Source organism: Harpegnathos saltator, unplaced genomic scaffold (genome assembly GCF_003227715.2).
Source record: "Harpegnathos saltator strain DR-91 unplaced genomic scaffold, Hsal_v8.6 scaffold694, whole genome shotgun sequence".
Lineage (NCBI taxonomy): Eukaryota > Metazoa > Arthropoda > Insecta > Hymenoptera > Formicidae > Harpegnathos > Harpegnathos saltator.
Genome location: NW_020230531.1, coordinates 1,491,404 through 1,512,340, shown reverse-complemented (window position 1 = coordinate 1,512,340; position 20,937 = coordinate 1,491,404). Strand labels below are relative to the sequence as shown.

Below are 20,937 nucleotides of genomic sequence, written 5' to 3'. Positions count from 1 at the left end.
GATATTAAAAATATCCTGTGAGGGATGGATGTTCTGTGAGGGTTGGATGCCCGAAATTAGATGGTCGTATGTGAAGGGCAATAGTTGGGCATGCCTGTAAGAAATGTAGAAATTTGTTTATCTTAATTTTTTTAGTATTTTACATTCTTTTATTAATTATTAACCTTTTTATTAATCCTTTTATTAACTATTAATAAAATTAAACATTTCTACAAGTTTCTTATAGAAACCAAGGACAACATTTGAGAGAAGATCGAACAGTGGCAACACAGAGAAAGACCCTATGGGAAAACATTGTTCATCAAAGAGAGAAAAGAGGAGGAAATTTATTTATTCGGCATCTTTAAATGAAACAAGAAGCTGTTTAAAATGTACTGAAGTTTTTAATTTTAGGTACCCAGGGAAAAATGATAATCGAATAGATATCGGATCGACGTCTTTTATACATCTAAAGCATTTAGAAAACGTCGATTCACAATGTCCATTGCTCGCTATTTCTCGCTGAGTAGGTTGCCCCTGATCTAACCCTGATAAAAATGAACCATCTGTCCTCGTTTGGAGAATTTTTGCGTAAAGATGCGCACATCGCGTGAAACGCACTTTCGGTGACGAATTTTGAAATTATAGGTACGCAAATGGTACGATGTTTTTTCAGTCCGTTTAAGCCCAGGTCTAATGTTGTAACTCAAAATAAACCATATTCGCAAGGTGTTTTCCCGACGTGTGTGAAACATCTTGGAGGTTAATAGAAACATAAAACATTACTCATAATACCAGTGTTTTTGTGTATCAGGAAGAGACATACCTACTCGTGGTATATCCAACTCGCAATTGACCGATCAGCGCTGACATTATGATATTAAGCCTAGCATATATTAACAAAATTATAACAATTGACCATCTATCCTCTATGCCTACCGATCCCGGACTTCACCCTACAAGAGAGAATAAAGGGCACCGGATGGCCAAATACGCAACGGGCCGATGCGTGATCAGAAGAGTCGCAAGCATTCAAAGCGTGTACCATAAACTCGCACGCGGAGGGAGACGTTCGTGGGAGACGCGAGTCTCTCCGAAGGTCTAGAGCCCGGAAACGATGGAAAGTCGCTGAAATGGCTCTTGACGATAGCCGGCTGGCTCTCGTTTTCTTTTACAGGTCGCGGGGTAACCATGTCCTAAAGGCCTGTTAGGAACCTTTTATCCAACTTCTTCCACTTCGGAACATCTCCTTGATCTACGATGGCAGCTTGAGTAGTCTTATCCATCAGCCATTTACCGGCATGGTAAACCCCTCCCCCCTCCCCCTACGGCCTCTCGTTCGACTTGGATTCACCACGATGGAATCGACGTTATTTGTTCTTGTCCGAAGGAAGCCCCGGGACGAGAACGCACGTCGTTTACTCGGCTCTCTCGGACCTTCCCGGCTCGTACCGCCGTGATGTGTAACAAATTTCGCTCATCACCGACCGATTTATCGTTTATTCGCGCTCGCGACCGAACTCGTTCCTGCGGCCGAGCGCATTCGGGCCGATTGTTATTTACGTGCAATTGCTAATCGTAACTTTTCGACATTGTGTGAGAACCGACGCAGCAGCCGTGCCTGCCACGTAGAAATACACCGGAAATAATTTCAACAGCCGGCAGGATAACGACTGTTATTAAAGCGGGGTAATTAACAATATCATGCGCTTAATGCGGTGAATACGTCGGTTGCCATGGGAACCCTGTTATTATTTAAACTAATGAGCAGAATAAAACGCGTATTAATATCGCATAAGCGACAATTATGCTTACGATTGTTTTGCATGTATCGCTCGATGGGAGATACGTTCTTTGATTGTTCGGTGTAATTAAATAGAACTCGAAGCTTGTTATTAACAAGCTGTGCGAGGAGAGGCGCGCGCGCGCGCGCGCGCACGCAGCGTGCAACCGCGTAAACGTAGTGAATATTGACAATCTCGTAATTGCAGCGCTTTGCAAAATCATGATTTCACAGTTTCGTCCGCGCGACGGGAGGCCGGGGGTGGGAGGGGCGGTGCGGCTGGCAGCTCCAAAATAACCCTCGTAAAGTTTATCTAACGTGCGAGTACATAAGATTCCCGATTTAGTGCGCCAACCTGTGTTGTGTGTGTGTGCGCGCTGTTTAGGGCGAATTCGGCTAGCGTAAGTATATGAGGCACTCGGAGATCTATGTCGTGTTGGTTAGTAGCTGCTGGAAGCCGGGTACGGATAAGCAGGTAATCTCATTGTAGTACGTCTTGCATGCGAGTGCGTTCTTTGTCTGCCGTGGCTCGTATATCGCGCGGGACGCGATTCTCCTACAAAGCTCGCTTTCTACCTTCTGCGATATTACATTGTTTTACATAAAGGGACGATATTTACGATATCGTAAAGTCTCATTATTAAGTTATTACGTCGTGCATGACTGTACGTATCTCTTAAACCTCGGGCCTGCCCTCAGAACGTTGAGGGATGGCTTCTGGAATCCTGCCGCGGAGCGAACGGGATTCGCCCCGCGAAATATTGCCGTACTTGGAGAAAAAAAAATATATACGAGGCTTATAGGCGTAAATTCGACCATCGCGCGCGCTCCTCGTCTGAAAAGCCTGCCTCAGCTGGAAACATCGCGTTTTTACATTGCGTTGCTACAGGCAACGAAATGTGACGCGGCTATAGCGTTAGCGCGTCGACCGGGTGAAAAAGCGAAGCGATTCCCAAGTAGACTCGAGGACGTCCTTTTCAAAGAAAAAGTCGCTTTGGGCGTATAACGATGGTCTTTGCCGAAAGATTTGCGCGAAACACGTCTCGCCGAGTCTCTCTCTCTCTCTCTCTCTCTCTCTCTTCCTCGAGTCCTTCGCTCGCGCCTCGAGCGCGCAATTTGCGGAATGAATCGCTCGCCTCGCGAAACGGAGCGTGCGAACGGAGAGACGCGTGTTTTCGGCACCGGCCACCGTAGCTGGGTCACCGGCTGTTCCGGCTAACAATCCCGCTGGGTGGGAATTTGCACGTGACGCAATGAAAATTTTCCATTTATGCGGGCGCAGATAAAGCAGGTCCGAAGATAATAAGCAGGCGAACGAGCACGAACGAGCGCGCGGCGTCGCCGAGCGCATTGTTAGTTAAGCCAAGAGATAGCCGTGATTTAGAACGTTGGACGTAGGGACACGTCGAGATGGCGAGAAAGAGAGAGGCAACGGGGAGAGTGGGGGGGGGACGACGAGGAGAGAAGGATGACAGAGGGAGGGAGGGGGAAGGGCGCACACCGGTCTGGGCCGCCGAGCCGGGCCGGGCCGGTGGCACTGCTGCAGGAACAATGCTGAGGTATGTATATCTATGAGAAGACAAGCGGGCAACCAACCAGCTACGCCAAGCTACAGCCGGCAATAGCAATGGGCCGTAGGGGGATACCTCGTAATTGCCAGGCGGTCCTCAAGTGGCAACGACGGCGGTCAATTTCACCCCTTGCCTGTAGCCTGGAACCGCGACACCGCAGAGATCCCTTTTACGTTCGGCATACAGTATCAGGACTTGGCGTGGATTATGCCGGACACGAGAAGCGCCGCCGTAACTCGATAGTCCCCCGAAGTGATCGAGGTTACGTGGCGCGACTGCTCGTCCATCCTACGTTCCGGTGGTTTCCGAAAGGGAACCGCTTCTCCCCGGCCCTTGCTCTTGACCGGCCCAGTCGGCGTTTGCTTCGCCGCGTTTGCTTGTGCCTCGTGTCTCGTGAATCTACCGTGCTCATCATTCGTGGTAATATTAATGAAGACACATCGACCGTGCGATTCATGATGGCGAGCGTCGCTCTTCTTGACGGTGGGCGACTGAGGCTGCGGGTGGCTGCGCGCGGCGCGGCGGGCTGTGATCGTGTCTCTTAGGTGTCCAACGGTGCCCAACGCTGCTACTATAATGCAGAAATTACGCTTCGTTGACTGTTCGATCAATCTGAGAGAGCTGTGAAACTGCGTGTGAAACGATACATCTGAGGATTTGTTCTGTGATTTCGCTGCGGAAAAAGACACCGTACGATGCGCCGCTGTCTCGTCCCTTGTCTCGCTCGCGACTATTTCGCCGAGGCAAAAGAGAAAAACAGACCTCGCCAGACTTCGTGCTCTTTATTGTAGCATTTGAATTTGGCCCGGAGTTCATTTCCGCGTGCTCACTATAATGGTGGCTATTTCGCGTTACTAAAATGATATTATCGGACTACCGTGCCTTGGATCGATTCCAAAACTGGCTGAGGACAAGTGTCGCCCCGGCGGAATTACCTCCGTCAACACGAAATGCCGTTGTGCGACGATGCAATCAATGTTCACTCCTATTTGCCGCTATGAAAACGCGGAATGAACGCGAACGCGCTCCGGACTCGCGACGCGTCGCGATTTCCATCCGCGCCTGTATCTGTGCTCTATTTGCGTTCGGCGCGTTCGGGACACGCGCGTGTCGCGCAAGAAGTCGTCCCTTCCGCGTACTATCGAGTGAATATTCACGGTTATTCTTCATGACCGTGCGCGCGAATAGTCACCGTGTGTGCCGTAGAAATATCGCCGTTTCCTCTCTCCATCGCCACGCGATGCCATAGACGTGAAAAACACCGGGCGCGGCATTATATAGTACGTATGTTGATTCTGTCGGATCCGTATGGATAGGGCGAGAAACGCGCAAAACAAGAATTAAATAGCCGTCGACGTTCTCGCCAACAAAAGCCAGCGTGTAGCGGTTTTAACAATACGCGTAAGTCGGTCGTACGTGGGCTTCGCGCGGAAATTTTTAATTAACGCGAAATAGTGTGTTTCATTAACGATCCCGCGATGTTGCAAATGTTTTTTGCAACCCCTAATGGCGTATCTATGAGAGAAATACGCTCAGATCAGCGACGGAAAAACTAGCATTGTATTGTATTTTCCGTGAAACTTTCGACGCGCTTACCGTCCCATGCCGTACGCGGCTTATCAAGATACACAAAATAACGTTATTTATGTTACTACGTAACATTGACGTTTCTAATACGCTTGCTCTAGTATCCATGCTCTAAGAGTGACAAAGTGAGACAAGAGAAAGTACGAAATTACATGGAGAGCGAACTGGAGGGTGTTACTTCAGCAACCATACTTTACATTGGAAAGGTAGTTTTTCGTAGATATAAAATTCTGATATTTTTTTTTTTATCATCGCTACTTATAGTCTCAGTTCAAAAAATTCAAATTTTATTCTTGAAATCCTTGTAAAAAAGTCGGGCGTTAAAGAATTAATTTGAGAGGGTTGACGACGAACGGATTGCTCGTAAAGTTCTTTTTTTCTACCGTGGAATCCACTTATTGCCAGAAGATGGGATAAGATTGTAGCAAGTGATGACAAATATTTTTATTGAAGTAATTTAAATGATGCTCGATTCGTTCACATCGTCGAGTTTCAAAATTAATCGAAACACCTAACAGACACACACACACACACATACACACACGTGTACGTATCTTCACTTGCGTTACATCCTTGCTTCGCGAGCTGAACGCGATATGTTCATCGCGACGTGAAAAGTGGTGGAAAAACACACGCGAGATTACTTTCGAAGCGAAATATGCTTCTGACTGCGACACGCGATGAGCTGAGAATGCAGCTGCGCGTTTCATCGACAATAACGACGACGACGACGACGACGACGGCGACGACGACGGCGACGCGCGAGAGCCCTCATGAATCTCTCCTCCTAATAGAGAAAAATAACGTGTCGCGCGAAAAGTTAATCCGCCGCTGCGCAACGGCCGCAAACTACCGTTAGTACAGCAGTAAACACACCGGAAGTCGTAAAGAGGCTTTCAGGAAATTCCTACGGCGAACGGCACGACACGTCATGGTCATTATCGAGATACGGGGAGAGACGATGGGACGAGGAGAGAACCGTAAGAGTATTCGCCATCGAGTATTTCCCGCGAGTACCTCTCTTGCGAGCTTATTTTCCGTATAGCTCCACATCTGCATCAGACTGCTTAAGTATCTCGTTAATGGCTGAGGAATACTGTGCAAATTGTGCGAATATTCAATTTGCGATGCGCACAGCGCTCTAATTCTCGACTTTTTGATCCGGAAAAAGTGATAAAGCGCCCGTGATCGTGGTGGAGTGGACGATTTTACTCGTCCGTGTATTTCAGACGAGATTCTCGCGGGGGAAGGATATGTGGAACTTATTTTCCGAGTTGTTAAGAATCGATTATAGCGAAGCAGCAGCAGTGGGTATATTAGCATGGTAATATTAGGATAGTTAATGTTTCCCTTTTACAAACATGTAACGAAAAATATCGCCGACGGAGCAATATCCCGAGAGCGAGTAGTAACGATCCTTTTTCTTCTTCTTCTTTCACCCGCAACTTCAAGCCAGCGTAGAAAAAAAGAAATACATTTGTCATGGCACTGTTTGCACGTAACGCAAATGTACGCCGATTCAAAATGGAGGAAATATTTGCCTCGACGAGACGTAAGTTATAGAAGAAAAAAGAGGAGGAAATTATGCTCTCAGGTCACTCGCGAATGCGTTTGAAGGAAGATATGAATATTCACGGATTGCACGGATAGAGACCGTAGCGAGCTCGCGCTATGCGAGCATGTCAATATCGACGCGTCAATTTACGCGTGCCGTCTGAAGCGAAGTTTTAATTCGAGATAAAAGCGAAAGCGCACTCTCCCTCGCAGTGCAGCGCAGTGCCGCGCCGCGTGATTACTTAGCGGCTGTGTATAGTAGCTGAAACATCCTTGTTAAAATCACTTGCCGTAATTCCGGGCGCTTCTACTAACGCCTTTCATGTGAAAACATTCGACGATAAAGTGCACCTGCAACAACAGAAATGAGAGACACGGGTCGAAACGCGCAGAGAGAGAGAGAGAGAGAGAGAGAGAGAGAGAGAGAGAGAGAGAGAGAGAGAGAGAGAGGTCCGTTTGGAGAATCTATTCCAGATTGATGGAGGAATCCATGTTTGCAAGATGCGCGGCGATCTATCAGGTGTACAATTTGCCGATTTGTGAGATTTTATAGAATGCCAATCTTAATATTTCCAAAATAATACTACTGTGATCAAAAAGTATTCGAAATTTATTTTTTAAAAATCGCGGGTAAACTGCAAATCAAATCCGTTTGCTTTCTTAAGTTGGTACACATGTCCTTCACATTTGGTAAAAAAATCATGGGGCGTTCTTTCAAGCCGTTTGAAAGTGGCGGTTGTTTATGTCAGTGAAGATTGTTGTGCACGGCGATTTTTACGATGTCGAAAAATACGGAGCAAAGAATTTATTTGAAATTTTGTGTTGCGAACGAAATTTCCTTCACAAACGCATTCAAAATGTTGCGAAAAGCTTATGGCGATGATTGTTCACCGAAAACAAGTGGATTGAAGGCCGTACCGTCTGTCGCGATGTCTATCAGCGATGTTTCCAGGACTGAATCAAACGCTGGCATATGTGCGTTGCAAGCAGTGGGGACTACTTTGAAGGAGACTATAAGAATTTTCATGATTGAATCGTAATTTTGATTTTTAAAAATAAAGTTCGGATACTTTTTGACCACAGTAGTATATATCTTGGCGAAGCGAACGACACAACTTTACGAAACAGTATTGAACATCATGACGTCCTCAGAAACGATACATTACACGCTATATTCTTTCCGCGTTTCGGTTGAGTAAATATGCTGCCGAAATCGCGGATAATTTGACTTTGGGGAAAGGTGCTGTGACGCATAAAACTTGTGAAAAATGATATCAGAGATTTCAAAGAGGTGACGACGCATGAGAGGACAGAGGACGTTGTTTGTTTCTTGGACTGAGAAGTTACCTCTCATACGGCGCATTCACCGAACTCAATCTCGTCCACAATTATCACCTGTTTTGGTCGCCCCAGCATCACCTGACGCATTTCAAAACAGCGTAAGAGATTTGCAAAAGCATCGACGAATTTATCGACTCAAAGCCGCCACCTTTTTCTCAGGAGAAAATTCGTCAGTTGCCCGAAAGATGGAGGGAAGTAATAGAAAATAGCGGGGAATGTTTCGAGGATTAAAATGCATATCAGTCTCCTATAAACTAACATTCGATTTTATTAAAAGAGGCACCGAATTAATGTGCACATCCAATATATATTCCGCGCCAATCGCGCTCCTCCTTCGCGGCTATCCGATTTTTTTCGGAGGAATTTTATTTATTTCGATGAAGTAACACGTGGCGTGCGTGTGCGTGCAAAGATTGCGCACGCAGTTTTCTAAAATTAATAACAGCAGGATCGCGCGTTGTTCAGAGGCCGTTATGTTAAGTGATCGATAAACCGACTGTTTACTCAAACAGTTAAATCGATTTAATAATGGGTAGACGTACGCACCCGCTGAAGTACTAATATTGCTGGCATATATACGTCCCAGAGATGTTGGAATAGCACACACACATACACACACACACACACACACATATATAGGGTTTAGTAGCGGTCAGTCTAGTGGAAGGTAGCCAGACGGATCAATATCACATTACTATAAATAATTAATAGGTGTTTCCGCTCCTGTGCGTGCCGTGTGCCTTATAGATACCTCAATTTTCCGCCGGATTTGCTAATCGACAGAATGAAAATTTCAACAAGTTGGAGCAATCATTTCGTAGGAAAACACGCGCGAGGTCGATGCTCGGAACGGATACTTTTTCTGTTCTTCGTTTGTTTCGTGCGTTTATCGGGAAATGTAATTCGCATTTCTTTCAATATATCCATTTCTCGTCGTCAAATAATCATGCTTACGTTCAAAATTGTGTGTTTGTTTGAAAACTCACCTAGAATTTTCAAAAACGAAAACTATTTCTTTTTTTTAATGCGTCAGTGGAAGACGCCCGCAAAAGCACTGGCGAATTTATTGCTTCAAAGTCGCTATCTCTTTTTTAAGAGCAGACTTTACTGTTCCATTTCTTCCACTAATTTCCATTGTCACATTTGAAAAATGAAAGCGGTTGTAGCTTCCCAAAAATTTCTCAAATATTTCCTCTTTTATCGCCCGTCACATGTGAAGAGATTCTTATTAGAGGGAAAATTATAGCAGAATGTATCGAGAAACATCCTAACGAATAGCAGAATACATCAAGAATTATAAATCATAAAATCGACGGATTCTCGTAAATTGTCTGCTGCATTCTCCCTTTCTCTCTCTCTCTCTCTCTCTCTCTCTCTCTCTCTCTCTCTCTCTCTCTCTCTCTCTCTCTTTAGTCCTCCCTCCTTCCAACTTCCGTCTCTTATCCTTCGACAAATCGGTCGCTCGCAATGCGCCAAAGATCTGTAGTCCGTAGCGATGTTTGCCATCTCATCCGCTATTCCTCCGGTCCAAGAATCGCTTGGCGTACGGCATGCCGCTTCCGGGAGTGCGGCAACGAACCCTGCAGGCACAATAAAACTGCACCTAAACAACGTCAGCAGGCAGGCAGGCGGGCAAGCAGGCAGGCAGGCAGGCAGGCAGGCAGGCAGGCGAACAGGGCAGGGGGTGAGGAGGAGCACGGTAGGAGGACGAGAAAAGGGCGAAAGGCGTAGGAGAGAGCAGAGAGATCCGAGCTGCATCGTTACAGAAAAAGGTTGGGTCAGAACGCCGTTGGTGAGGAGATTGAGGCGAGGGGATCTGGCGAAGGACGTGATCGCGTTAACAACAACCGCCGAGAAAGGTGGGCGTTTCGAGCGATTCGGTTTGAATAAGTAGTTACCGGCCTAATAGTAGTGCCGGACTGTGTGACGATCGTTGAATACCGAAATTTCGGCCGGGTGCGTCGCGAGCTGCGAGCAGATTGCACGAAAGAGGGACGATTTCGGCCGAGGGGTGGCGGCGGCGCAGTGCCGCTTGCGGATTTAGCTTGGGGGTCTGGAGGCACCAAACCGCTATAAACACCTCCGATCGGTCTTCATCGCGGTTATCCCCGGCTCACATCTTCCTCGTTGCCGGCTCGTACTCGAGTCGCGGCATACGTATATCAAGCCGTTCCCGACCCTCTGGTCGGTCGTGGTCCAGGTCGATCCTCAACCTTCAATTGTCAGTTTTTCCCGGTCCGGCATACGTAGCGGAAATAAAGTTCGAGATGCGCGTCGCAGGTGCGCTCCCGATTCGTGTAAGAACTTCCGCAGAGGTAGATCTCGCGACTGGATTGCGTTCGAAGCATCGCACCGCATACAATTTCTACGATGCGCCGTATCCCCAGCTAGCTCGATCGAGATATCCGCCCGTCCGATGGGCGGATGGGTTTTATTTTATGCACGATACGATTGAAAGGGCCGTCGCCGGTAAAGAGCTTGCACGCGAGAAACGTGTTTCGAGGAAAATACGGTTTTACATCTGGCGGGATGGACTCGATGGTTATTGCCGCTCACTCGGTTAACAGCCTGTTAACGCGGTTAACGAAAGAGGCATTAACAAACTAGCGGATTCTTGCGGACTCGTTTTTCTCTTTCAAAACGAGCTTTCCGCTCGTGTATTCGTTTCCCTAGCCATCGTCCCGATTTCTTCCGCCTCACCGATCTAAGCAAGGCGAGTGGGAAACAAGCGAGCGTGACGCAGAATAAGACCGGAGAAACGCCATCATCTTCTTCTCTTTCTTCTCCCCTCGAAATCACGGAAAAATGAACGCTGTCCGTGGTTATTTCCTCGTTCAAAAATAGCAGTGAATTTCCGTGCGAGAGGTACGAGAGACGAGACGCGGGTTACCAGGGTTACAATTTCCGCGATTTTCACGCTGCTGTAAATCCCAGAGACGCCGGATCTCTCTTCGCAATAATGAATTCATCATGAACTGGTAAAACACCAGCGAATAGCTTCCCTTCGATTTTCGGGGTAATTCACTCTCCCCACAGTTGACTCATTCAGTGGGTTACGAGTCTTATCAAACTGCAAGTAAGCATGATTTACGGAACTGTCTTGCGCTGCTTTCAGACTCGAAACTTTGCTCCTATCGAGAAAGTTCGGTCTACACCGATCGTCGAGAAGTTTATCTTTTAATTTCCCATTCTACCAGTTTACCGTGTTAACTTTCTATCCCTTTCATGAAAAAAATTACGCTTATATTAAACGTGTGGAGAGAGAGAGAGAGGGAGGGGGGAGGGGGCTGGTCGAGCTACGGGATTTTTTCGCGTGTATTTAGGAATGAAGTACGAATAATTAAGAGAATATTGAGCAGCGAGATTTTTGGAGCGCCCGGATGAGATGTTCGAGGGCGATGGTATATTTCGAGAAAATTACTCTTTTCGAACACGATGTAATCACGCGTGTCTGCGTGATTGCGAGTTAGATACGAAGAAAGTTGGAGAGTTAACAGAGAAATCATAATCGCAATATTACGTGTATCTCGTAAAGTTTCTTCGCTGCTACTTATGGCAGGCGGAAAACGCGGTTCCTCCAGTACCCCCAATACTCCGCACCGTTGTAGCGTTAAAACGCTCTCACCGTCGTGCGCGGTGACAAAAATCACTCATGAGCGCGAACCTTAATTCCATCGGAGAGAGACAAGCCTTTTTAAATGCAATACGTAATACAAACAGAAAAAAATATCCTTCAGCACCGCGACGGTGCTCGTGGACGACGGTTATTATCTCTTCACAAATTACATCGAGGTAGCGTAGCAAGGCTTTTGGTCTCAGCCGTGATAAACCCATCCACTGCTATCCTCCGCCATGCTCGTCCCCTCCCTCCCTCCCCCCCCCTCCATTTCCCTCATCTTCTCGTCCTCCCCCGGTCTCTATTATTTTCAACCGCCCAACTTCTGATATACCACCTGCAACCCCATTTACCTAGCTACTATGTACGTTAGACAACACTTATTACCCAGGTAATACAATCGCATAATGCACCCCTCGTCTTCGCGCGCCCACGATAATGCTTAATTTAATGGCAAGGAGCATCGCAATCTCGAGTCTAACGAGAGATCGCTATACGCGGATGTTACGCGCCGGCGATCAAATTAATTTACAATTATGATTACAGCGATATCGCTTGCTCGGTCGCGTCCTCGCCCGCGCAACGTGGCGTTCGCATTCAGAAATATCATATTTTGCGCTGTATTTTGAGCAATCGGTCGAGTTTTAAGCGCGGAATTTTAGCCGAACCTTTTGCTCGCGCTTTACATTCGCTTGAGATCAACAAAAGTGCGAAAAGGATTCATCCGAGATTAATATATCTAACCCTCAAAAGCTACCATCAAATATCACCCCAAGCTGACTTTTCTTGTTGTGTTTATAGCAAAGCATATGCGAGAATTGATCTGTTTTATCATAATATCGTCACTACTGATAACGTGAATAAATATCTATCAAATTAGTATCGTCTCTCAGGATGATTATGTTTTTTAATAAGATTAAAAATTCGCAAATATGGGTGAAATTTCAGGGCGAGATTATATCTAACCCTTAAACACTACCATCGAATATCGTTCCAAGTTAACTTTTCTTGTTATATTTATGGCAAAGCATATGCGAGAGAAATGATCTGTTTTAATGTCGTCACTACTAATAATGTGAATAAATATCTATAAAATTCGTATTGTCTCTCAGTGTGATTACGTTTTTCAGAATCAAAAGTTTGTACAGGGTGAATAAATGTATCACCACCCATGATAGCCTTTAAGGGTTAAGATTCTGTGTCTGTATGAAATCTGCCTACGACCGGCAGATACGTTTGAATCATCGGGGAATCACGTTTCCGTTGAAGTTGACATTCTCTTATGTTCAGCGCGCGCGTTCCGAGATATTCTTCATTTTAATAATACGATATACATCGTCGCGCGCGGTACCTCATTTGATTTAACGCGATAAAAATGTGTATGCAGCGCGAAAAATCGAGCACGGTAGAGTGACTAACGAGAGAAGTTCAGCGACTCGTGAAATCCAAAAAATGTGGAACCTCGCGCAAATACGGCGACTATGGCGCGACTCGAACACAATTGTTTTTTTCGTTGCAACCGAAAAACGCGTTTTGAAAAGAAATTCGATTTCGGATCGGTCACACAATACACCCGCCAAATTTCACTAGCCTTGTTTTCGTTCTTCTTTCTCGGAGTTATTCTTTCTGACGGAATTGAGAAATACAATTTCCCTCAATTCCCCCGCAAGTTTTCGCGATTGACTGGGCTTCGCTATCAAGCGATTTGTAAAGTATGCAAGTTGTACGTTCGGAGTCGTACGGATTGTACGGATAGTACGGATTGAAACGTACGTGTCAACTGCTTAACTAACCTGTGCGAGAGCGTATCACGCAACACTGCTGATCTTCTTATGCATGCGCATAGCCGTGCACGCATACATGCACGCAATCGCGGAATATATTGTGCGTGGATGGGTATATCGCTGAGAAATTGCGGGGACGATCGATAGCCGAATGCAACGAACCGTTGCAAGCATCGACGTAACTCTTCCGCGTCTGCCGTGCTCGAATCGATAACACTCGTGTTAAACGCATCAATTCCCTCGATATATTTCGGGATTCTGTTTCTGTCAATCTGTAACGACGGAACATGTTATCGCCCTTCTCTCTTTCGCAAAAACGAATTTTGTTTAAGAAATGCTGATCTCTGTCTCTGAGTCGCGAGCGCGACGCATATTTTTCCTTTGTGAAGTAATATGAGCAGAGTAGTTTATTAGCCTGTTGTTCGATGCACTTTTCGTGTTTTCTCGCGTCTCTTTCGCATGCGCTGTTCGCGCGAGTAACAAAATTCCACCGAAACTTTCGCGTCGATGTATTTTCTGCAGTTACAATCTCAAGTGTAGGAAATTTTTAATTATTTTTGCGCACGATAATTATACGACGGTTACCCCCCACGCCCCACCCCACCCGCCTCCCTCTGCCCATATAACCATGCAAGACCGAAAAGAGCTTTCAAGGATCGAAAGGAAAGTTGCTCGCCAGGAATTTATTGAAAGCATGAAATCTCCTTTCGTACTGGATGTACAGGGATGTTGGAGAAGGAAAAGTTTCTTTTAACATTTTTAATACATCAGCGGAATGAAGCATTTAAAAATCCGAGATAAAAATACACCGCGACTCGGACGAGTGCTTTATTTTATCTCAAATTACTGTTTCGAGTTGAGCAGACCGCGGGAAGAGACAATTAAAACTTTAAGCTGAAATAGCACCACCGTCACCGTCACTTGGACAAACTGGATTCTTCGGACGGTGGAAAGCTTTCTTTAGTTGGAGCAACAACTCGCTCAGAGAAAACTTACCGCGATGATTTAAAACACCTCGCCTGCGTATCCTTTAAGAAGCGCTTATGTATTCGTATCTGCATACGAAATCGCGGGCTCTCAGAGTTTTATGCGCGGCAAAAATATAAGTGTTTTCAACACGGCAGAAAAGAGCGGATTATTAGCGGTTATACCGGTTAAATTTAATTTACGACACTTTTCTCCTATCAGAAATGCACATTTCCCGTTGCGGTTGTAAAAAGCAGTTTTATTTTCGCGCTGCTGCAATTTATTTTCGGACCACGACGAGAGATGTATAAATTAAATATTGCGCATACACGGGCGCCGTATTCTATTTCTCGTTTATTCATTTCGTCTTATTTGATTTGTTTTCAGTAGTAGAGGATCAGCCGGTCGCTCAAGGAACGATAAACGCGGACGAAGACATTGAGAATTCCGTAAATCGCGAAGGTAAAGAGAGAGGGTTTCTTTGACGTTGTACGAATAAATATTCGGTTTACTCATATAATGTACATACAAATAATCTTTCTCACAGATGAGAGCGAGGAGGACGATGAGGAGGAGGAGGAGGAGGAGGAGGAAGGGGGAACTATTTTCCAGGAGACTGATTTTAAATTGGACGAATTTATTCAAAGGTACGATATAAATAAGATGAAATTAGGAAGTGGCTCAAATCTCTAAAATTTTGTCATATTCCCGAGACAGTTGAACGTTTACAACTTCTTCTTTTCGCAAACATTAGTTACTTTGTCAATTAAACTTGAAGATAAAACTTTGTTAAAATGAAGTCCACTTAAAATTAAGTGTAAAAGAAAATTCGATTATACAGATGTCCGGGATCTTTTGGAAATGAAAAATTGTGAAGATTAATCAAAACAAACTGAGAAGAAAAGTCAAGTATTATTTTGCAAAAATCGCAATAATTATTAAGTTATTAGTGATTAAAGATGATCACATCTACAGGCTCTTTCAATCAATAACTTGAAGATTTGTGTATTTATTTGCAAAATGGTACTTGACTTTCCTCCTCAGTTTGATCTGATTGTTTTTACTATTTTTCATTTTCAAAATATCCCGGACACTCTGTATATACATATATATTTTTATATCTCGTTTCAAAGATAAAATTGAAATTAACGCACGAGTTTAAACGTTCTGTACGTAAAAAATGGTATAAAACGCGAAATAATGTCCCAGTTGAAAAAAAGTATCTCATTTAAAGGTTCGCTAATGTAAAAGTGGTTAGAGCTTTGGCGCTACTACTGCAACAATTCGAGAGCAATACGGTCGAGGTAAACCACTATGTAGCCAAAATGTTACATCGAATTGCTTGGACCTGCAAAATGCCGGGCATGATATTCCAGGCGTCCATCTTTCGGACTTTTCAAAGAATCCTTGATTCAGAGAATCCTGCACACAAGGTAATAAGACGTACAAAAAAGTCACAGCGAAAAAATTGTGCGTCATATTTCCGATTCATAGACAAAATCGCTAACATGACTTAATGCTTTCTGTGGCATTCGATATCGCGGCATTTGATATCGCGTTTTCGCGATAGATACCTTTCCGGTAGATTTCCTTCTCTTCTCTTCTCTTCTCTTCGTAACTGAACGCCATCGATCCTCGCATGTAATAAGAATATCATGGATAGTACTTTGCTGCTTCTCACTCAGCGATAAAAATCCACTCCCCCTTTGTTACTCCCGCGCGATAAATTCTACCGTCAAGCTTTTATTACATCCCTGTATCGGGCTTAATGGCTCGCGGAAGCGGACTTGTCGAGCGACGAAAAATCGATTCCTACTTTAAGGAGCTGCAAAAGTTCGCGGTCTTCATAATCCGTCGTTTCGTCGAAGTCGCCCAGAAAAACCGGAAGTCGTACATGGAGCTGCTCTTCTGGAAGACCAGCCGCGACGCGACAGAAATCGTGGATGGCTACAGCGCAGAAACGACTAACAAGAAAGTTTCACGAGCAGTCTGGACTGAGGCGGAAGAGGACGAGCTGCGTACCCTCTTCATGGAGCATCAGACTAACAAATACTCCCAGGGTAAACTCTTTATATTCTCCATTTCTCATGGAAGTTTGTTGAATTCGATAGATTAGTGTGTTATAGCGCGCCCAAAGTGTACTGTTGTTTTGCACTACATAATGCGAGACGAAGACACACGAGAGACATGCAATCCGTTACCTTTCCGATTCAAGCACGCCTGACACCCAAACCATAATTTCTACTTTATCACTCTTTCTTAATCTCTGAGGGGAACGTCCTTTACACTTAAATATCTGGGAGGTGGAAGAACGTGGGAACGTCAGATATATATCAATGGTACGATACAATGGTCGAGTTAAATGTTACGTAATTTCCATCTCGTAATTTGTAGACTTGATTGACTGGCTGCTGCAACATATCATCAGTGAGGACAGGACGCGGCGTACCGTCATCAAGAAGCTCAAAGAGATGTATCTGATCGTGAACTCTAAGGTGGGTTACATTCTTTCACACGTGGTCCCTCGCGCAATTACTTCAGATCTACTCCGTGTCCTGAAGTAAGTGGAGGCTCCTTCATCCCGCTCGCGAGCGAATTTAATTCACCTCGAGCGAATTTTTTTGTCTTCCGCAAGGGTTAGAAATAACATTGAAAGATTTCGCAAAGATTCCCGCCGCCATCAACCCCAAAAAAGTATCAGGCCATTCGCGCGCCCTCGCTACAACCCCCGTTGTGCCGCCGTCTGACAAGATCAATGATTTACGAGGATCTCGGAAGGGCGGTAGGTCGCCCCGGCCTCGAAAATAAGTTTCTAGACCGGCTCCGCTGACGGGGCGAACATATGCAAAAAATGGAGCCGGGAATTGCTACAGGAACTGTAAATTCTCCGGAGACAATACCTACGGGGCGAGCTACGCCACCCTCGCGCGCGCGCGCGTTTCTGCGTTTCACTCTTGTCCACGATCCCGACGTGATCCACCGCGCTTGGGTTCTTTTACCGCCGGCAGTTTCTTTCCTCGAGCATGGAAATGTCTGTGGGAGTCCCCCTCGTCAACCCGCGGCCCTAAAACCGGCGGCGCCGCCTCCTCCTCAGGACACGAGAAGCTATCGTTTTGTTTGCCTTTTGCCCCGCGACATACGTATAAACATTGGCATCACCCTACGGGGTACGAAAACACGAGGAGGGAACGTGACGCGGTAGCGCGTGTCTGGCGATGTGTTTGTCGGGCTGCGGATGTGCATGTTATTAGCTGCCGGTGCTGCCGTAATTTCCATTGTCTCGGCGGGATACGCTGAATTGCACGACCGACGTTTAAAAATAGCGCGTTTAGTTGATCCTTTGACGGTACGTTGCATCTCTGGCCTCTCCTCTCCTCTCTCCTCTCCTCTCTCCTCTCCTCTCCTCTCCTCTCCTCTCCTCTCCTCTCCTCTCTCTCTCTCTCTCTCTCTCTTTCCCCTCTCACTCCTCTCTCGTTCTTGTTCGCTCGCTCGCTCGCTTCCTCGGATTATTCGCATTTCCTGAAAAAAAACGCCTTGAAAGACGTATTAATCTCGCTGAGCGTGGGAGCGAGGTCCCCCCTCCCTCGTCCGTTCTTCCGTCGTAATTCTCCTCTTCGGAAAATGCACGGTGCAATACGGTGATAAAGCATGGGAATGCGTTAATCAAGCTTCTTATTGCGGTAGAAGAGTTACTAACTAGTTGCCGGCTTATTTAAAACTTAAAATTAATTGAGTTTGCGAGGAAGCTCCTCTAACAAGGGAAAAAAGCGCGGCGGAGGGAGAGGCGAGACGCAGTACACAATGCCGGGTCTTATTCCGCTGCGCTTTACGCAGGCGGAACACGGTGTAAAGGATTCAGCGAAAAAATTTCGCTCCCTCTCGGACGAGGAGACGTCAGCGTTTCCGTCCCAACGCTAACTGTCCGCGCCGGCAACCACTTTGAAACGAAATGCTAACCGTTTACGTGCGATCTTCACTCGAGATGGAGACGTCACTTTTGTCAACCTCGCTTTGCCCCCGTCTAAAAAGCAAATAACTTATCCCCGCCGCGACGTTCGTAATTATTTCGTTCGAAAAACAGCGCGCGAAACGTGATTAATCCTCCGGTAATGGCGTGCGATGTTAACCAGCCGCGACTGGAAAGGGGAAAAAATACCACCCGCTCTCACCCTTGATCTTAATTTGCTATTAATCATAAGCGCGTAGTCACCGGCGAGGGGAGGGTAGATACGTCGGCGAGAACGTTTCCTCCGGTATTATCGATTCCTTCGCGAAGGTCTTCCGGGGCAGGAAGACTTAGCCGCGGAAGCGTTTCATTTAAATAATTTCATGCGTGAGTACGTTTCGTCTCTTCAAACGCTGAGGGTGAGAGGAGAGAAGTGGGAGGAGAAGGAGATCGCCGGAGACTACAGGTCGAGTGTTCATTTGACATTCATTTAGTCCGTGGAAGTCGTGCGATATTGCTCGACGGCCATTTAGGGGCCAGCCGTAGAAGCACTGCTCTGTCGAGGGTGGAGCGTAATCGCTGGAAAACGAGCGACCTGGCTTCCGTTTTCTTTTTTTTTTTTCTTTTTCCTTTTCTTTTTTTAATACGCCTACTGACTTAGAGGAGCTTCTTCTTCGCGGATTATGCGCGGCAGTCTTCGTTTTCAAGCTCGGAGATTACGCGCACGCAAAGCGCTCTTCGAGAATAGAGGTTAGGGGGGAGATGGGGGGGGGGATGAACGACTACGTGTCCGCGCGTGGTCGAGCTTTGGTCCGTAAAATGTTTGTTGGACATTAGTACGGCATTATCGTGCGAAATGCATATTAGCGGGATTTTATTTCAATTAATCCGGTCAAGCCGGTTAGCCACACGATTCATACTTGACTCTATCGTCTCCTCCTGAATGTCTCGTTCCGTCTGAACAATCGGGCAATAATCGTAATAGCATAAGGTAGGTATTATTACGGTATTACGGTGCTCCCGCATCTGCGGTGGCTTCCGCAGATTTAATATATCTCGAAGTTATTTTTCTTTTTTTTTTTTTCCACTACGAACTATGCACGTGGTCTGGACCATTTCCTTAAATCTCGCAATTAATTAGGGCGTGCGAGCCGAGGTACAAAAGAGGTTGCCTAAGGAGTGGTCTGAAGAAGAAATCGCCCAACTTACCGAACTTTGGACGCAGTTCAAAGAGGACGACGGTAATTTTTTAAATTTATTTTCTTGGAGCTAATTCTTTTTTTCTTCTCCACGCTATTTTCCGATTTCTTTAGTTCTTTATGTATTCTCGGCGTGCGAATTTGGTCGGTCGGCTTTATCTTCCGTATTTCCTCCGTCTCTCCTCCTCTCATTTCGCGTGTTTTTCCGATTATTATTAAATTACTGCTATTGCATTATTAAATTACTGCTAAAATTGATCGTAATTATTTATAAATATGTAACGAATAAATTGTATGAAGAGCGCAATTTTGACGGTGTAATGATACAAATCACACGGGAATTCGGCATCGTAATGACGCGAACGTCACTCCTCGTAATTTGGGATTTATTTGCGAATCCCGCGGAAAGTGGCTTCTCTCCGCCTGGTCCTCGATATAAATTTCTTCGATGGAAGTTAGCCGTAAATTTCCGCGTTAATTTTAACCGGTTATTCGCGTTCCGAAACTGTTGAAATATTTCGCGAATGCTCGTGCGAGAATTCGTTAACACCGGAACGATTCCTAGGATTTAATTAAGCTCCGAACATCGGACACGCTTGGCTGCTTGTAGTAATAATTTCGTATCCGCCGGGACGAACGAAGAATAATATCCTTCCTGACAGAGACATTTTCAGAGAAGTCTTGTAAAACTTGTTTCATTTTCATACGAATTCGCCGCTCTCCATAACTTTTAATCTCCGAAGTCGCTTCCACGCCAAGCGTAATTCTCAAATGTCCGCGAAATGTCAAGGGCATTTTTCTCCGTCTTTCTTTCCAAAATCCCCGCAAAGTGTTTTATTCCACTTTGCTGCGTTTTTAATCGTGCAATTACTAACCCTAGAGCACGCTCAACTGTGACGCGAGGGAAATAAGCATCCGCGAAAGTGCCACTTTGGAAGCGACGTGCCCCGTTTTTAGGAAAATTCGCGAGGTGCGACACGGATTGCTTCTAATCGAAATCGAAATCGGGATCTCTCGTACGATCTCGTCCGATCTGATCGACGCGACGCACGAATTACATTTCACCCGTGTGATACGTAAGGAGGCGAGCTCTCCTCGCGAGCTTTAATTGATTCTAACTTTAAATCCCTTTGAAATCTCCGACGATCGTCTCCGGGTTGTCCCGTATGCGACTCTCCCACGAAGCCTGCCCTCCCTATGATCCGTGCTCTACGGCGCCTGCCGACGGTGCTATAAAAATCGAAACTACATCGTGTCCTCTCTCTCTCTCTCTCTCTCTCTCTTTTTCTCTCGACAGATCCCGTGGATTTGATTTTCACCGGTCTTAGAATAAAGCGGCCGAAGCTGAAGATCAAGGAGAAGCTTTTGGAATTAGGACTCGCGCTGGATCGCAAGGAACTGCGCAAAAAGCGAGCTAGAAGAAGCAGCCAGGGTGAGTGTACCATTCGTTCCTCCCTCATCACGATCCGGTCTGAAGCACCCCTTGTTCCGGCCAATCCCATTCCATTCCATTCGCATCTGTCTTTCTTACTATCCTCCGATTCCGCGACTATTCCCATTCGATCAGTCTTCTAGTAACGCGATTGCCGGCGACTGCATAGAGCGACTCGC

General features: G+C 45.9%; 1 protein-coding gene across 1 annotated transcript in view; it reads left to right on the top strand.

Annotated features, from left to right (window-relative positions):
• timeout (circadian regulator timeout) overlaps positions 1-20,937 on the top strand; it is a 113,449-nt gene that overhangs the window by 87,514 nt on the left and 4,998 nt on the right. The window contains exons 16-22 of the mRNA XM_025305334.1: positions 14,569-14,643; positions 14,729-14,828; positions 15,416-15,614; positions 16,004-16,241; positions 16,576-16,676; positions 19,269-19,368; positions 20,624-20,758. Of these exons, the coding sequence (XP_025161119.1) occupies positions 14,569-14,643; positions 14,729-14,828; positions 15,416-15,614; positions 16,004-16,241; positions 16,576-16,676; positions 19,269-19,368; positions 20,624-20,758 (948 nt within the window). The remainder of the gene's footprint in view (positions 1-14,568; positions 14,644-14,728; positions 14,829-15,415; positions 15,615-16,003; positions 16,242-16,575; positions 16,677-19,268; positions 19,369-20,623; positions 20,759-20,937) is intronic.